This window comes from Barbatula barbatula (genome assembly GCF_947034865.1).
Source record: "Barbatula barbatula genome assembly, chromosome: 5".
NCBI classification, from domain to species: domain Eukaryota; kingdom Metazoa; phylum Chordata; class Actinopteri; order Cypriniformes; family Nemacheilidae; genus Barbatula; species Barbatula barbatula.
In genome coordinates this window covers 18867746-18886195 of record NC_136769.1, presented here as the reverse complement: position 1 = coordinate 18886195, position 18450 = coordinate 18867746, and the positions used below count along the sequence as shown (strand labels likewise).

Below are 18450 nucleotides of genomic sequence, written 5' to 3'. Positions count from 1 at the left end.
CAGGGCAAAGTCAAACAAATGAAAGCAATCTCACAGAACTGATTTTCAAATCTAAACAGCGCAGTCAAAGTGTGCGCGTTCACTGCCCCTAGAGGCTTCCTCTAGTAGCAGCTCTCGTGTGCGCGCTGATGACGTGTTGCGTCGTCCGTAGTAGCGTGAGTGCGCGCAGCGGTGCGTTCGATCATAGGGGGAGAAAGAGCCGCCGAGGAGGGCAGAAACGCGAGAGAGAGGGGAAAGTCTTTCTACGACAGCACCACGGCTTGGGAAGAAACCAACTGTTTCGAGTTGGCTGGGATGGAGCTGAGCATTTCCATTCTGAGCCGTGAACGCAGTTTTTTCGCGCCGTCCTCATAGAAGTCGCGCACCGCCGTCGGGGCATTTAGCGCAGAGCCAGGGGGCAGTTTGCCGTCGGTCCCGAAGGGTTCGCGGAACCGTACGAATCTGTTGCTAGCATCGCTCAAATGCTAGTTAGCCTCGCTGCTAAGCAGCTAGCCAAGACTGCGAGTCAATTGTGTCGGAGATTTCTTCATCGCGCCTGAAAACTGTTACGATAATTCATCGCGCTCGAGATTTATTTTCGCGGGCGTGTTTTTATTTTCCCCAAGCGGGCAGACGTTAATAAGCCAACTGTAGAGTTTCCGTCTTGATTTATTACCAGCGGACACTTTTTCTCTCCATCTATTAGCTTGTTAGCAGCGCTGGTTGGTTTAGTCCAGCTTGTTAGTGGAGTCGCTCCGTATACAGAGATTTCTACCGCTGTCACCGACAACAACACGTTGAGGGAGAAGCTGGTGCCGCGTTTCGTTCACACGCGTTTTCCGAGATCGCGTAGCCGACTGCAAGTTGTTCAGAGAGGAGATGCGGCGCGTGGGATACTTCATGTTTCCAGGGACGCATTTATTTCCATATTAGATCGCGCGCGTACCTTTCGATTTGACGACGCCGATTTAAAACACTAGTTTTATCAGGAATCGTATGACGTCGGGTTTATTTGTCTCGTGCTGGTTGTATACCTGTGCACTGAGGTAACGTTACCTTTACGTCCGCGCGTCGTATTCACGTGGACAGATTTCGAGTCTGTTTACGTTGTTTTTACATAGGCGTTCGTTAGGCTCCGCGTTTATATTTACGTCGGCGGCGGTACATGACCACTGAGGTAGATCGCTGCACGGCTGTGAAACGCTTTCGTTTGTTTGCGGCGGGGAAACGGCGACATTTGGCTTAAAAGTATTATGGACGAACAGACCCGAATGCTGGCTAGCATGGGCGGACTCGGCGGACTCTCTCAAGCCGACGTGGGCGACCCCGATTCGGTTCGGAAGCAGCAATCCCTCGGCCAGCCGCAGCAAGACATTGGGGATATTCTCCAGCAGATAATGGCCATCACGGACGAGAGCCTCGACGAAGCCCAGGCGAGGTAAGCGGAGCAGACCCGCGCGAGCGTGTTGAAGACAGACGCACTTTGTTTTCCTTCTGATCTAGATTGTATGCAAAACGGGATACTTTTCACCGTAGCAACCACAATACACGCAGCGTGTATATAAACAACGCGAACGCATAGAGGCATCACACAGCCACGGTATACACGCGCTGTTCTTTTCGCCTGAAAATGAATTGCAGCAAATTCCCTTGTGGCGATTAAATGAACGCGTGGCGGAGGGATGCTTGGCACGGCTTTCTTTGCGCAATCGTACGATTTAATGGATAATTAATCGCGTGCTTTTTACGAGACTTTTAAGCGAGTTTACACGATCCGTTTTTCTATAAATCTGACAATAAAAGAAATCCAAACAGCTTCCGTCAAGTCAACTGACGTCCGAACCACGAGCATGAAATAAACACAAAAGAGGAATTTATGTAAACACTTGACGTTTTCGGAAAGGCTTTAGAGGTCAACCGATTTGTTTCTTATCGGAGACGCCGAAGGCTCTGCGAAGACGTTTGGTTTTAAGCGAGCGTCTTGCAGAACGAGGGCCGCCGGATAAATGAATTGGATTAATATGCTACGTCGTCATTAGCATAGATAATTAGCGCGCGCCTAATTAAGTCATCGCCGTCAAACGGTGTCAGACAAACGCTCCAGACGAAACAACCCGACAGGCGACTTTTTCCGCTTTTCCCCGAGATTTCCCTCAAGTCCGGCCTGTGTATATTATATCGACCGGGGTGTAATCGATCCTTTGGCGAGCGGATCGCGCGCCTTGACCTGCGATCTGTTGAGAGGTCAACTCGCGCGCTGATCCCGGACAAAAGATGCCGTTTAATGAGGGATCGCGTGCGTCTATGGCCTGTGATGTGTCATTAGCTTGTGATTTTCCACCAAGCCATTTGACCACCTGGTTCTCTTAATTAATTCACTTCTCTCTCCCTCTCTCTCCCTCTCTCCCTCTCTCTCTCTCTCTCTCTCTCTCTCTCTCTCTCCCCCCCCCTCCCTGGTGTTCATCCTTTTCATTGTGTGTTGGGCGCAATCAATTCTCCTATAATGTGCGCGGGAGTGCAGCTGTCCGCAAATTGAGTTTCTATTAATGAGATGGAGGGGTCGCTTCTTACATATATTGCTGCATTTCTCTAGTTTAATGTGGGTGATAGGTGTTTTATTACACCTTTAGAAGAGACTCCTTGGAGAGGGTCTTTCTTGTGTTTGGACAAGTAGGAGTAGTTCTCCTACATATGCGTGTCATCGTTTATGTTGTTTTTAACCTACGACTTTCTGATAAAACAAGGGGAGATGTTTTGCAGAATGTCCATTGTGTCGTTACAAAAAAGTAGTGAGTAAGACTCGGGCTTTATGCACTGTTAAAAAACAATCCATTTGAGTCATTTCAATCTACTATCAATAAAAATGTTGAACTCGCTTATTTTGACGAGTCAAAATAAGGTCATTTTACAGTCTTTCGTAACCATGTGTGAGAACCGGGCTAAAATAACTGTTATCTTTTGCTGAGAATCTTTCCCACCGCCGTAGCTCTTAAATCTAATTTGCACTTCGCCACACATAAGCTTTTTCGCACCTCTGTTAGGTTGAGATGCGTGACAACAAATGGCATTTAGCATCATAGACTTGGTGCAACACGTTTTCAGGTGTCGGGTTTTAATATGCACAAGTGCAAATTAGATTTGACAGCTTAATGTATAAGAGTAAATGATGACAGGACTCGGGAGTTTCATTTTTGGGTGACTAGTCCTTTAAGCGAGACGTGAGAGTGTTAGCGGAGTACGGAAATTGCATTTAAGTCTGAATTTCCATTCGGTTTAAGTTCAGTCTTGTCTTCTGCGGTTATGAAGCAAGAATGGCCTTCGGTACTTCCGCACCGAGCTGAAATAATTGAGATGCCTGAGAGCAATGTGCATTATTGTTTTGTTAGGTGTAGGATGTTTTTGGTGCAAATGTGGATTATTCTTTTGTCAAGTGTGGGATGGGTTTAGGGCAGAGGAGGCGGTTTCATGCACATTTTGGAAAGTGGTTCCCGGGTCCAAAGGGTTTATTGTCTAGTGTGGTCAGCATTCTAAGTGTAGGAAATAGTTCCTTAATGTGCAGCGACGTTTTCATCTTCAATAAACAGGTCCTTTATTTAATAGTGGTATCTCATTAAATAGATTTGTGTCTCATCATAATGCATCTTTGATTAATTAGTGTAATGTGTCCCAAACCTGCATTATTTGCTGAGTAGAGGCACATGCCTCAATCAGAGAATGGAAAGGGCGCATTAAAACGTGGCCATGTCTGAATTGCTTTTTTATTGTATGTTCAATAAAGGAAATGCAGAAGACTCTCTTTTACTGCCAATATTAGAAGATAAGGTCCAGTGTTGAGTTGATCAGTCAGATTAGATTGCATCTCATAGAGTAGAGCTAAGCGTAACACCCAAACACAATCTGCCATATGCAAATGATCATCTTCATTCAGTAAGCCGGTGTTTAGTATTTGCAAACATCAGATAGGGCTGCTCTATGACACAAGTCATAATCGCGTCTATTTTGTTTATTATATTGAGATCCCGATTATTTAACACGATTGCTCATTAACCTTGAAAACAACATTGGAAAAAACGGCTTTAAACTGAAAAAATAAATGTAAAGAAATAGCAATGCTGACCACTGTAAAGGAAAGGGTTCGCTGTGGATTTAAACTACAAGAAAAAAGAGGATCCTTGCAAAATGGCATGCGTCACAATGATCGCTTACCTCGATTATTTTGTTTTTGTAATTTGATGAAGGCTAAAATTGACGAATAGCGTTATTTTTCGATTAATTGCACAGCCCTAACATTAATTGAGATATTTTTAGACATTAAAGCGTGTTCAGACTGAGCATATTTAGTTTTTAAGAGCATGCTTGCTATAGGACTATATGTTTTCCATAGCGCTGCTTGTGTTACTCAGAACTTTGTTCCAACATCTCAAGTATTTTTTGGCAAAATCAGACATGTTCTGATTTCTGCCTCATGTGAATGCTTACTCATATGCCACGCTTCTCGGTTTCTTTTCTTGATCTGCATTTTTTACTGTGGGGGTCCCAGTGTAGCGGGATGTATGGGGGGGATGTCTTTGGGACCAAGGAGGCAGATGCCAGCGCTGTCTGTGCCTTCTGCCCCGAGTGTCTCACCCTGTTGCCCTGTGTCCAGATGCTGGCCAGAGGAGGCACCGGCGCAGTGGACCCCACAGAGGGAGGGGGAGCTGGGGGGGAGCACAGCAGGGTGCGCCCTGCCGCTCAACTTCCAGCACAGGTCAGTACAGGAGCGCATGAGCACCCCCTCCTCTTCCCTCCCTGATCATCCCCTCCATGCAGACGATAAAGGGCAAATTACACTCACATACTGTAATACAAACAGTTTAGACTTTTATGAATAGCACTTCTCACATGCTAACATCCAGGTTAACGTCATACAGACTTGCATTTAATTCCACCCCTCTGCCTTCTTCACGTAACCCTCAGTATTTACAAAACACTAGAAGTTTCAATCACATCATGATCATCCATCCATAGACGTGCGTTTGGGTTTTTGTTTGTATTGTCAGTTGTTGTTATGTAATGTTTCTGTATTTGTCAGGTTCAGTCTGCTTGAATTGCTTTAGTTTATTGCAAACGTTAAGGACTACCATTTTCGCAGTCATGCTTTTCTTTCAGCTTGAACGTGACGTAGCGGAAATATTTGAGCAAAATAACACATTAAACCCAACAAAGAACATTTGTGACAGCAAATGGAGTCATAGCTAGAAGTAAATCTGTTCGTTGTTCTTCAAACTAACCTGCATTTGATGAAACGCAATTGAAAAGGGATAAGAAACTAATCGACAGTTACTTCTCAGGCTAGTAACTCGCGCTATCGCCCGTTTCCGACAAAATTACCTAACACGTTACAAAGTGTGTCATCAGCTTAAGGCTTCGTGCTTTTTGGGGGATTTTCCCTCATCTTGTTCTGTTTGCCTCGGAGCACAGGGAAGCATTCAACCTTTGTTTAGTTGCGACCAGCTGCGGTATATAAGCGGCAGGTGTGGTGTTGCGCAGTTTAAGACTTTAAAAGGCTAGTGGTCTTTGCATTGTGGTGCAGTATGCATCATATTGTATGGCCTTCAACATTGAAATTTAGCTGTATTGCCAAACAACAACATGAAAAACAAGTCATACGTTTGTCTCCGAACGTCAGATGGGGTCACATACTTCATATTGTAAGCACTTGTCCATCAACAGCCTTGAACAAAAACGCTAATGCAAAGCAAAGAAACCCCTTTGCGTACTTTAAAGTGGCTGCGCCTCACATGATTTGTGTCTTTATCATTTTGCATGCTCAGCTGGCATGTTAAACCCAGCTGTTCAGCGAACATCTACCAGCGCTTCCCAACTTTAATGAGTACACCAGGACTATTGGCGTTTGTTAGGGGTTAACAATGTTCCTGGAAAGCACGCTTCATCTGCTCTCTAATACAGTAGTGCCTGAAAATCTGTCTGCGTGTAGATAAGCTTCCTGCTCATCGGAGCCCACTGAGCCTGGAAATAAAGTTTACTGATGGGAGACTGCCCTGAAATGATCGATGAACAGATTTAGCACATATGATTCTTGCTTTGAGAAGAATGTTTCCTTTGTGAGCCGGAGGTCCTCGCTTGTTTTGATATTGTCCAGGCCCGCTCAATAAATTAAGCACGTTCGAGGTGTAAAAAGGACGGGATAATACCATTAAAGGGTGGAATGCTTTTCCCCGAAGACGAATGAAGACCATGTGTCAGTTACTCATTTAGCCGGAGTGATCCGGGGCTGCTGTATCTTCTCCATCTACAGACGCTAAGACGTGACTCTAAAGCTTTTGCATTTCCATTACATCTTGTGTGATTGATTCCTGAGTGGATGTTTGTACTTGTCATTGTAATCACACCGAGAGGTGAATGTTAAAGGCATGTTTAGAGTACGTGTAATAACTCCTGTTTGTTTGAAAGCGGGACTGTGATGTGCGCTATAAATTTTGTAGTTGTTCATATTGGGGTGATTTTCAGAAGAGTCTACCCTTAAATTTGACTAGAAAGATTTTTTTTTTCATTGTAGGTAATTGTTGTGCCATTTCTAACGCTGATATTGAAGGAATAGTTCACCTTAAAAATGAAAATTCTGTCTTTTATTCACATTCTTTTCATTTCAAACCGGTATGACTTTCTTCTGCAGAACACAAAAGAAGATATTAAGAAAAACGTTGGTCCCCATTGACTTGTATTTGGTTTTGAGTCCATACAATAGAAGTCAGAGGGGACAAACGGTTTTTGGTCAGCAACATTTTTCAAAATACCTTGTTTTGTGAAATGATGAAAGAATTTTTATTTTGAAGATGAACTATTCATGAATTATGGCAAATGAGACGTCCCCAAAATGGTGGAATTAGATTAGCAATCATTTTACCAAAAATGACGTGTATATGTGGATCGTCGCCACAAGAAAAGGCTAAATTTGGAACTGGTCCAATGGGAAAGTACTGTAAACCACTGTAAACTGGCTAATGCAGAGTCTTGCGTATCAGTCTGTTACTTTGTTTAATGAAATATCCACTAAACCTTGTTAACAAGTTCTTTCTCTCCTGCAGGAAACATGCCCTGAACTGCCACAGGATGAAGCCGGCTCTCTTCAGCGTGCTATGCGAGATCAAAGAGAAAACAGGTAAGTCGATCTCTTAATCTGCCAAGCCAGAACCGCCGTTCCGGTAGATGATGTTATTACGTTGTATTGATTCTGGATTGACCATATGCAGAGACAGGTGTTTAATAATCATCCAACCGAACGCATTGTGTCCCAACTCTCTTTTTTTAGCATCTATAGCGTTTCTCTGGGGTGTCCATATGTCCTTTTGTGTCGCCCACTGGAGTCATTAAGTGTCACTTTAGTAGATTTATTGTTTGTTTTGCGCACATTTTCTCTTTGATTTGTGATAGCAACAAGTGTGTAGGTTTAAGTCGCACTGTTGGCCTGTATATCACGTATTCGTTATGTTCTCATTGCGAACCATTCCACGGAAACCATCCGGTAACAGCTCTCGCATTTTAACCGGCACATCCACAGTGGTCAGTTTTCTGGCAGATCCGCGAGCTTTCTCCCCTCAAACGAGAGGCTGACAAACGATTAAATATTTATGGAGGTGTTGGCGTTGTCTTTGTGCCACGGTTTCTCTCGTTTCTTTCCTGTCACATCCTGCAACTGGAATCTGTCTAAGGTTCCGTAACAAGCACACTCATGTGGAATTACAGTGCAAAAATGATGTGCAGCGGTCGGTTCGTGGCAATCTGTCAATAACCCGGTCTTACTTTCCTATAATTGGATGCAAGTAAAGGGTAGGCTGGAGGAGCGGGTGTCGGGGGCTGTCCCTGTTGCCAAGGCAACCCGCTGTCTTATTTACCTAATGTCATTCACTTTGATTTTCACATTTAGCCTGCCAGCCGAGAGAGAGAGGCCTGGGAGAAACGCGGCACTAAATGGAAGGTTGTGTGCGGACAGGCGAAGTTAATGTTCAGAATTTTTCCAAACATCTCTTCGGTTATCACCCAACTCGATCTGGAATCAGTGTTTTACCGTCAACACTTCGGTGTAAATGTGCTGATATATTAGATGACAGGAGGGAGGCCATTACCGTCTGATCGAGGATGCCGTTTGGCCTTTATTGCGAGTAATCGAAATTTTAAATTGCCATCAAATAAGGTGTCCATACTGTTCAATACTGATCAACGTTTTGCTTGAAAATGCCATTCTGAAAATTGGGAGCGAGCGGCCCGAGTGCCGTTGTGTGGTGGGTGGATATTGTCCATCACCCCCCATCCCCCCCACCGTCTTCCCGGATCCATATACCTGCGCTGCAACTCCCTGCCGCTTTCATCTCCTGCCTGAGGAATGTGAATTAAAGAAGGCAGCCGCCTCTACTGCACACGATTGTACTCCTGATCAGTAGTCCTTACAGTGTTTTCCACAGTCTCTATCTGTCTGCCTCCGTCTCTCATACGGGGATAAAAGCGAGCTGGAGCTCGGGCCTTTCTCCGCCGCTGCGGTCTTGTCCTCTCCTCCCTCCCTCCCTCCTGATGCCTTGCTTCCATTCTTGAAAGAGAAGTCTCGCTCTGAACTGGGGCCTTTGATATGGTAATGGAGGTGGAGGGGAGGGTTGGGGAGGAGTGGGGGAGGGACATTGAATTCCTCTGAGTGCTGCTGCAGTTGGGAAGATTGTTTTTATTGTTAAGGAAATGTTCTGCTCAAATGTAAGTCGTGCTTACACCCCCCTAACCCCCCCGCCACCGCATATCCCCATCTGTTTAACATAAACTTCATGCGTGTGAAATGTAAGATTTGTTAATTAATCTCCTTAGAAACAAATTAAGAGAAAGACGAGATTTCTAAGCCAATTGTCTCATCGGTGTTGGCCCTCCCCCCATCTACTCGAAACAAGTCGATTCTCACCCACCCTGACTTTTGTTCGTTCTGACTGGCTCATCTTTGGGGTCACATGCTTTGAAGTTTGTTTTTACAGATTTCTTGTAACTTAAATGAATCACGGTGGTGATGAATACGGATAGTTGACGGGTAACACGGATGTTATGTTTTACATCAGATGTGGTTAGTCAGCATTTCTTTTGTGCTTTGCCCTATTTTTCATGCCTGTTTTGTATATCTTAGTTTTGTCTTTGACGTGATGTTTTTAAGAAGTCTTCAAATGAATGACATCATACATGGCAAGCTGTTACGTTTTCGTAGACTGTTTGATCGGATGCACGCGCCTGACCCGAAGTTGACTCGGTCTGTGTTTGGTTACAATATAGCAACTTATTTATGTATATTTCATTTATTTTAATATTTTATATAGTAATAATAATATAATTGTGTTTCTTTTTAGTGTCGCATTAACCGTCCTTATACACTTCCTGTATTCTTGTATACTTGTGCCTTTGCAGCTTACATTAAACTGAACTGACTGTTGTGTTCGGAATAAAATACATCTCAGATTCACATACAGCAGCCTTTTTCACTTCTTTTTACAAAAAAACATTGCTTTTTAATTGGAAGAGTTTTATAGCCAGATTTGTTATCTTTGATATAACTTTTAAATTTCTTGCTATTAGACCATAATAGTAAATCAAGCTGATGTTGGTAGAGTAGTGGTTCTCAATCTTTTTCGTTTCCTTTGTGTAGGGTGTATAGCTTTGTGGTCACCCCCAAATAAAGACTTATAATCTTACACATCAAATTTTAATTAAACCAAAAACATGTTTAATTGTACAATGCTGGAACATCAATTAATTTGGTTGGTGGTATTATTTTTCTGACGTTTCATTGTACACAATCATTGTCATAAATTTCTTGATTAAACGCTACAAAACTGTAGCCCCCCTTGTTCCATCTTGCGGCCCCCTGTTTGAGAACCACTGTGGTAGAGGATGTACTACATGAGCCGGCCAATTACAGTTATTATATTTATATACAGATGATCCTTAAAAATGTCAAACAAATACATGATTTGTCAGGAACGGGCACAAAGTGTACTCAAATTACCTTAGATAGAATATGTATTTTAGTTTTACATCCAAATTTGGGTAACTGTTGCTAAAATGTGTTCAAGCTCCTAGTTGTTTTGAAAAGACACAAAAAGTACAAAATGTCCAGTATCTGTCCAGAACACCGGTGAGATTTGATATATGCATAATTTACTAGCATCTTGGACTGCGCGTTTAGTATATTGCCGGTTTCCAGGAATAATAATTTTTGGACTTTTGTAATACTTCTGTAGTTTCTCATAACCAAAGCTGCACTTGTCATTAAAGAAAAAAGTTTTAAACGGCCTTAAAGATCCAGCTGGCCACAGTTCAACACATTTAACTATTATTCTGTATTAAAAATGATACGAGAGAACTTTCATAACTGTGTAGTTAGGGTTGCTGTTGTACAGTCTTATGTAATGCATTATTTGGAGTTTTCCATTTAAAGATCGTACTCGTGTTTTATATTAATCCATATAGTTTAAGTGTCTCTCACCTGAACCATTAAAAATCGAATCTTTGGTGCCAAATTCTAAAATATCTTGGCAGTAACAAATAGTTGAGCATGCATGGTAAGCTTCGATCCGTTGCCTACATATTTCAGTATGGAACTTAAATAAAGAAGTGTAGTTTTATGAAGTTTTCAGTGTGAGCCAGCATGGCCTCAAATCCTTGTTTAACCAACCTGGATGAACTTATTGACTCCGGTTTCGTGCCCGAAGAGCTAATTGAGGCTTTTAAGTGTCGTTCATTTCTCAAAGACCCTAATTTGAACCCTCCTGTAAAATTTTATGATTTGTTAGAAAATCTCAGACTTTTTTACGAGGTGAAGCCTGCAGGCCTGTAGGTAAAAGAGCCAGTGGACTGTGAAGACTTTTTACAACTTGAATAAACCGCAACAGGCATAAACTCACAGTAACATACATGCACACGGTGATGTCGGTTTCACTTCAGAAATGTTCACATGAAACCAGCCAAATTCATAAAACCTGCCGCCCCAAACATCACCATTTCACGTTGGCCCCGTTTCATTGGGCTTTTCTTGTGTGGTGCTCTGTCACTCAATCTGTTTTCCTCTCCTCTGCTCCAGTAGTGAGAAAGATAGAGTGTGAAGGGGGGAGAGAGAGAGACAGCGATAGAGAGAGATTGATGAGGCAGTAAGAGCAGCAGTAATTACTCTGTGTCCATTCCCCACGCCGGATTGGCAGACGGCTAATATCACACAGACCCCTGGCCCTGACAGGCGCCCCCCCTTCCCCCATCACAAGGTCCAGAACGGTGGGTGGAGGGGGGCAGCGTCACCCCGAAAGCTCGGCTTCATCCTAATGTTGTGTGGGCCGAGCGTCTTTTCTCTCATTAGGTTATTCCTGGAGGAATTAGGCCTTGTTTTCACAGCGGACGGCCTGAATTGCATGATACGCTCTTGACTGCAAGGAAACATTTGAAACCGTACACGTACAGGCGCTTTGAGTTGATACGTCAAGTACTTCCTGTTCTAGTGTTTTTATTTACTGGAAAAAAAACATTCATTGTTTATGTAAAATGTTGTCTGTGGTCAAACTGGGCACTGTTTACCTGCAAAAATACAAGAATCCTTAACGTACTGTTGTGCTAATAGTAACGCCTGCTTAAACCTGAAGGTGTTGTTTGACGTGTAAAACGACCAGTCACATTTTACTTTGTTTTGTTGCGTCATTGTGATACAACAATAGATTGACTTGCGACAAAGTCTCACTTGACAGCATCACAGCAGACGTCCACAGGCGCGTGATGTTTAAAGTGCTCACTCTTTTAGTCCTAACAGTTTCCTGTCACTTTAAACTGTTGTCTAATGATGAAAAGGCAAACAACATTAACACTTGTATTATATACCCTCTGCATGAGCGAATATCTCATCTCAACAAAAACCTTAAATATACCCCAACGATTGAGTTCCAGCAATCAGAAATCTAGACGTTGTCTGAAGCGTGTATCAGCCTGAAGCAAACCTGTGTGCCTGCGTGACGTGCAGCTCTGAGACTAAAAGCAGCAGATCCGGTCTGTGTGAAGCGCTCTCGCTGAAACTTTAAATTCAAAGTCTATTGTGCTATATTCAGTACTCCGCTATTAAAGGGATGGTTCATCCTAAATAAAAATTCTGTTATCATTGATTTTACCTCATGTTGTTTAAAGCCTGTATATGACTTTCGGCTGTGAAACACAAAAGACGATGTTTTGATGTCTTAAATATCTCATTGTGGTCGAACTGTTCCTTTAATAGCATATTTATAATCTATTGTGATCAAAAGGAAGCAAGAAGAGGCTTCTTGATATATTTAGTCATTTTTACAGATGATTATATAAAGCGATACAGATTGTATTTTTACAAACACAGGCACATCATTTTGGATATTTCTTTCGTGCATATTTTGTAATATATTGGATTATTTAAAGTACACATCAGGCCTTCCTCATTTTATGACCATTTCGAAGCCCATATTGGTCGTCCAAGCCCTTATATATCTCCCATATGGAGCAAAATTTTACAAATGATGCATCCTCATTTTTATAAACGAGTGGTTTGGGGTAAAATAAATTAAGTCGCTGTATTAACATCTAATTCATTAAAGTCTTGTACACACTTCACATAGATTTAATGAAAAATCTGTTAGACGTTTGTTACTTTGATAAATAACCAAACCCCCGTGTGCACCGAGCGAGATTAAGCACTCGGGAGCGACAATTGCATTTAGCCGCGGCGCGTGTCAAAATCATGCAAAATGATAATATCATGGAGATGTCCCTTATTGTCCTGGTCTTGGGACTAGTGTTTGAAAGAAGCCCATGTTTCTTTAATTAAAGATATGTAAATGTGGCCTCAGCTGGATTACATTAGCCAGCGTGGCTGCGGCGGGGTGTGAGAGAGTCGGCGCCCAGCACCTAATCCAGAATAATTAAGGATTAATTGCAATTGATGGGAGGCGTCCATCCCGGTGTGGAAGTGTCTCCACTGCGCCCGGTGACTAATCTAAGCACTGGAGAGGGGATTTGAGCAGCGGTGATCCGTCAGGACTCTCTGAGTTTGCTCTCACTTTAAGCTTGTCTTCAGGCAGGGAGTTTCAGGTTTCAGTGCATGCCATTTGGATTGAGGCATTAGCCTTTTGTTAATCTAGAATAATCTGTTTGTCTCACGCAAAGGTGTCAATACGGTCTCACTCACCAGGCGCTATATAAAGGTGTTTGCTAAGACAAACATCACTATTGCTACTGCTCACACTATTGTCTTTGCTGGATGAGTTTCGCAACAAGGGTTAAGAGACGTTTGAACAAACCTTCCAAAAATTTCATTTATCCACTCATGTCATTCAAAACCTGTATATGTCTCTTTCTTCTGTAAAACACTAAAGAAGATACTTTGTATAAACACAAAACCACTGAGACATTTCTCAATGGAAGTCAATGAGATTCAATTGTGAGAATCTGCAGAACACAACAGATATTTGAAAGAAACTCATACAGACTGAATGAATTTTCATTTGGGTGTTAATCTGTGTTGCGTCATTTATCTAATACACTCGAAGGATTATGACTTTTCACCTGATGCCGGATAAAAAAAGCCATAGATCGGCATTTGTAGATGGATCTATGCTTTTCCAGCATTAAACAGGTAGGAATGGAAATACCATAGACTAGTTTGCACACGTACTAGTTTCATCTCTGAATTCAGTGTGTATCATTACTGCCCCTAAAGGTCAAAATTAGGACTGCAGGATTCATCGTAATTGCAATTAAATTGATGTGGCTATCGCAATTTTTAAATCATGGAGACTGCGATTACATTTTATGCGCATCTTATTCGTTAAACACGGCTCTGTGATCAGCGGAAAACGCTGCTCTTCTGAAATCACTGCGCATTTGAGACGCTTATAACGTGCGTTTAAAAAAGCAACCCCCGTCAAACATGATTATAAATAATATTTTTAATTACGAAAGTACCTGAGGAGGATTGGAAAACAGCGATAGAAACAGCCTGATGCAGATAGGAAGACGGCATTTCTTTCCAAAGATATTAATATTAACAAGATGCACACTGCGGTTACAATGAATGGCGGGGAATGCAACGATCAATACGGCCACTCTAGTGAAGAAAGTCCCGCCTTCCAGTACAACGAGCCAATTGTCAATCAGTAAAGACCAACTATTCACTGGGGCGGGGCTCTCGTGAGACACTTGCCAGCCTGTGCAGGCGCAGTCGACCTCGAAAAAGGGGATTTTCAGTGCAATTTAAGCTCAACAAACCAAAGTTATGATTCAGGTCATGTTTAATTATTGATCGGAAATATGCTGTCTAATTGTGATTTTTGCCAGCGATTTTAGAAATGTCAGCTAAAACGTCCCCATTCAAGAAGATGGAACTGGATGCTATGACGTAAATAGCTGCGCAGAGGCGTTGCAAACATGGCCGCTGAGCGACACAACTTCCGTAAACGAACTTTGGTTATATGCGTGGTTCTTCTTTTGAAGAGCATTGGCGTTTCTGCGCGAGATCACCATCTGGCTTTGGGATGCAGCTGCATTTCACCTTACTTCACTGACAAACCGTGCCTAAAAAATCGTAGCCAACCGCCAAATCGCGAGCGGTTTCTTTTGATTAATCGAACCGCCCTACTCAAAATAATGCAAAAACTGTGTTTGGTTTGCAGAAAGCATGCAAGGTGCTGTTAAACAGGCTTGGCTTTGTAAATGTGGCAGCTAAAAAAACAGTCCAGGAACACAGCGTGCTGTTCACCTGTACACACATTTCAACACAGTCGCTCGCTCGCGCTCTCTCTCTCTCTCTCTCTCTCTGTCTGTCTGTCTGAGGTGCAGCGGGCTAAGGTTAGTTTACACTCCCCCTCAGTGCAGCCATCCGCCACTCTCCCCGGCCCTGTTTGCTTCTGTCATATTTCTCGTTCGTTTGTTATAAATGGGAGCCGCTCCTCTGATCTATTGCTTAATTGCCACCTAATTTGCATAACAGTGCAAATTAACGACCTCTCAAATGAGTGTTCATTTTTCACAAGGTCTTTAGGAGCTCCTTAAGAGGCGGTGCTAATTAGCACAGGAGGCAGCTGTGCTGATGAGCCGGGGAGCTGGCGAGAGGGGGGCGTGCCGGTAGGATGTATCGCCACGGCAACAGCCTCTTCCTCCTCATCTTCCTCCTGCAGCGAAGTCTTCTTTTGTCCTCTGCCGGTCCTCCGTCTCGCCCGAACGCGCCGAGAAGGGCTCACCTGCGCAATGACGTTTGACCGGTCGCCACGCGCCGAGTGAAGTACTGGCGCTCGGCTCTGCAAAACGCTCGTTGAGTTAATTAAGAGCTGATAAATGACACGTTAGACCGGATGGCGTGTTTGCCTAAGGTAGGAGCGCTATTCGCACCCTAATCAGATCCGATTGTGTTGACACTGACCAATGACCACTCCCTGCAGGGAGAGGAAAGGTGTACGCTCACGTCACCGGGGCGAGCCACCAGGTGCATGCTACACGGATCCAGTAAACATGCCCACAGACGCTGCTTAACCTGAGCGGCTTACTGCAGGAGGTGACCCGTGAATTTGGCAGTTTTGTACCATGCTAGTTTTTTTTGGAAAAAGACACATGATAGTGTGTATATGGGTTGTCATTTAAAATGCTAATGTCTCCCGTTAGGTTTTTAATTCCCTTCCCTCGTTTTGCCTTAAGTTGCTTAAGTGATTTTGTGTATTGTCTCTGAATCTTTAACCCCTGCTGTCTGTTGGTAAGCCTTTCGTTTCTGTTGTTTGTTCAGCCCTGATTCAGCGTCTAAAGTTAGCACTTGTTTCATGCTGTTTTTCAGACCAGCACAGAACATCCATTGAGTTGTGTCAGCAATGATCTGCAGTTGTAAAACAACTTATATTTTGATGTGTGCAGAGCTTCAGGTTTCTTGGGATATTTTTATGCAGTGTATCATGCAAAAGTAAAAGCATTTTTATACACCGGAAATAATTAATATTATAACTTGCAGGAGAGACATAATGCAGAGTTATCCATTACTTACTGAAAGATGAGCTGGCTTTAGGGTGGTTATTATAATACTCATTCCTGAAATCTTATGAAAAATAATGAAATATTTCACAAAACCGAATTGATAAAATGCTCAAATATCAATGTTTGTGCTTTTTTCCCACTTAAATAATGTCACTTCCAGAATGATGATGTATGTAGTTAGTGTAATAAAATAAGCAAAAGGCATGTGGACTAATAAAACAATTATTAAATTAACATAAAAAAGCATATTTTGTATGTTAAAAAAAACAAAGAATCTGTTGAAAATATTTGAAAATGGCAACGAATTCCCTCTTATTCGCGTAATTATGATTTTGTGCTCAAAGAAATCTTGAATAACTATAAGCCAAATGTTTCATCCGCTCTATTAAGACGCATACGAGGGGACATGAAAATGTTCTGCATTGTAAGAATGACCCTCATATTTCAATCTGACTCTTAATGGCATTGCAGTCGTTTGGGGTTTGAAGATAAATTCACCTTATTTACATCCCACTTGGCTCTCAGGTTAGCATGTTTGTTTGCGTTCATGTGGGCGTGCTTTTCAGCGTGAATAAATCCCTCCCCCGTCGCCATCGTCTTCCTCCTTTTGATTTATTGGCCGTTGCGGTCAAAGCTCTGTCATTTCCTAAGTATCGCCCTACACGGCCCACCATGACGATGATCAAGTCTTCCTCGGTTTCTATCTCTGTCTTCCTCGCTCGCTCTCCCTCCCCGCCCCCTCCGCTTCTCCATCTTTTCTGCTTTTCCGTCTCCTCCCTGCTATTTTATCTCCTCCTGTGACTCCCTTTTGCCTTTTCCCCCCACAATTCTCCTCTCCTCTTTTCTCTCCTTACCTTCTCTTCCCCCCTTCTGCTCCCTCGCTCTCTCCCAGTGAAAGGCTGAGAATACCCAAGGGAGCTGATGCAATTAAAATGCTAATCCTGTCTGTCTACAGAGAGAGGTGGGGGGGGCTGACAGCATGAGGGATTGCGGCTCACATGGAGAACTCGACTGAAATGGAGAACAGAGGATGGGGGGAGGTGGCTGGGGGCACGGAGAGAAAGAGGGAGAGAGAGAAAAGGAGGCGGGGCATGGCGAGAGAGAGAGCCGGGGGGGCTGTAGGAGAGAGAATGCGTTAAGAGGTACAGAGAAAACCGAGACTGTCGAGGCCCGATGTTAACGCAGCCGTGATGGACTGTTCCTCCTGTAACGCGCTGAAAATAGCAGTGTTAATATAGCGCAGCCAAAAGCGAACACGGTACCTCAACGCATCACCTGCGCCGTACCTGAAGCACCCGTTCAGTGTGAACGCGAGTTATTATGTATGCAACCAAACCCAGCTGGGTTCTCTGAATATTTCATAGGACGACTGGCCAGGTTGCTAGCGGCATTAGGCTCGGACGTGCGTCTGGTTTTTCTTTCCGTCCGTCGCAAATGAGGGAATTCCTCCTTGCAGATCTGTGAGGAGGGGGCGTGCGATGGCGCCGTCGATCATTCATAAATTTAATGGCAGGATATTAGCGCAACTTGGACAGATGCACCACATTAAAATGTACATTATCTCATTAGGATGGCGGTGTGTTTGTATTAATGAAGTGTGCTAATTGAAAGATTTAACAGGCTGGCTTTATTAATCTTCTTAAAGCCAAGCAAACATTTAGACGGTGGCGATTGGGGTTTCTGTGGTCGTTTCATAGACCGACCATAGAGTCAGAAGAGTTTACTGCAAAGCTATTATAAAACCTATTGAGCCGTGGCAAAATGGGCTCTTTATTTATGGATACATTATTATGGGTTTTAAAATCAAGCCCAGCGATAAATTGTAACATAAAGGGGTATTAGTCATTTAAGGTGTCCGTGGCAACTAATGGCAAACGTTGCGGGTTATTTGTGTAGCTTATTTGTGTAATTATCAGTAATCGTGGCTTAATTGAGATAATGAGGCTAAAGAAAAGACTGTGTGCTTGAGGGAATCAGCTGGAGGCAAGACTTGTAATGGATATTGTGGGTGATACTCTTTAGGGAGGTGGTAAATTTCACTCTATTGATTGTGGGGTTGTGGTCATAAAAACAGTGACCCTCCCCTCACCCGTCAGGCTAAACTAACTCTACACACTTCTGCATGTTTGACTCGGGAGCCTGGAGGCAGTCAACACACATTCTATGCAAATGCACAAACACAGATATTTGGCTAATGCATTGTAAGGTTGTGGTTGGGTTATACACATTTAACATGTGGTGGTGGTGGTAACAAATCTCAACATTCATTGTGTTCCTATTTTAAAAAGAGTTGCCATTAAACCAAACATTTTACTTTCTATAAAAAAATCAACTGTTTCACAAACTCTTATAAAGCTAGATCCATATACATCTATTAAAACCCAGCAGCAATAATTTTTTGCGCTATTTTTGTATAAGGAATTGTTTACT

General features: G+C 43.0%; 1 protein-coding gene across 3 annotated transcripts in view; it reads left to right on the top strand.

Annotated features, from left to right (window-relative positions):
* Positions 1–91: 91 nt before the first annotated feature.
* Positions 92–18450, top strand: part of pbx4 (pre-B-cell leukemia transcription factor 4) — a 30061-nt gene continuing 11702 nt past the window's right edge. The window contains exons 1-3 of one of the 3 annotated variants that reach the window (XM_079455686.1): positions 144–1417; positions 4625–4726; positions 7068–7141. In XM_079455686.1, the coding sequence (XP_079311812.1) occupies positions 1233–1417; positions 4625–4726; positions 7068–7141 (361 nt within the window). In that variant the 5' untranslated portion in view covers positions 144–1232. Of the gene's footprint in view, positions 1418–4624; positions 4727–7067; positions 7142–18450 lie in introns of all 3 variants that reach the window. The other 2 variants (XM_079455687.1, XM_079455688.1) reach the window with 2 other exon arrangements.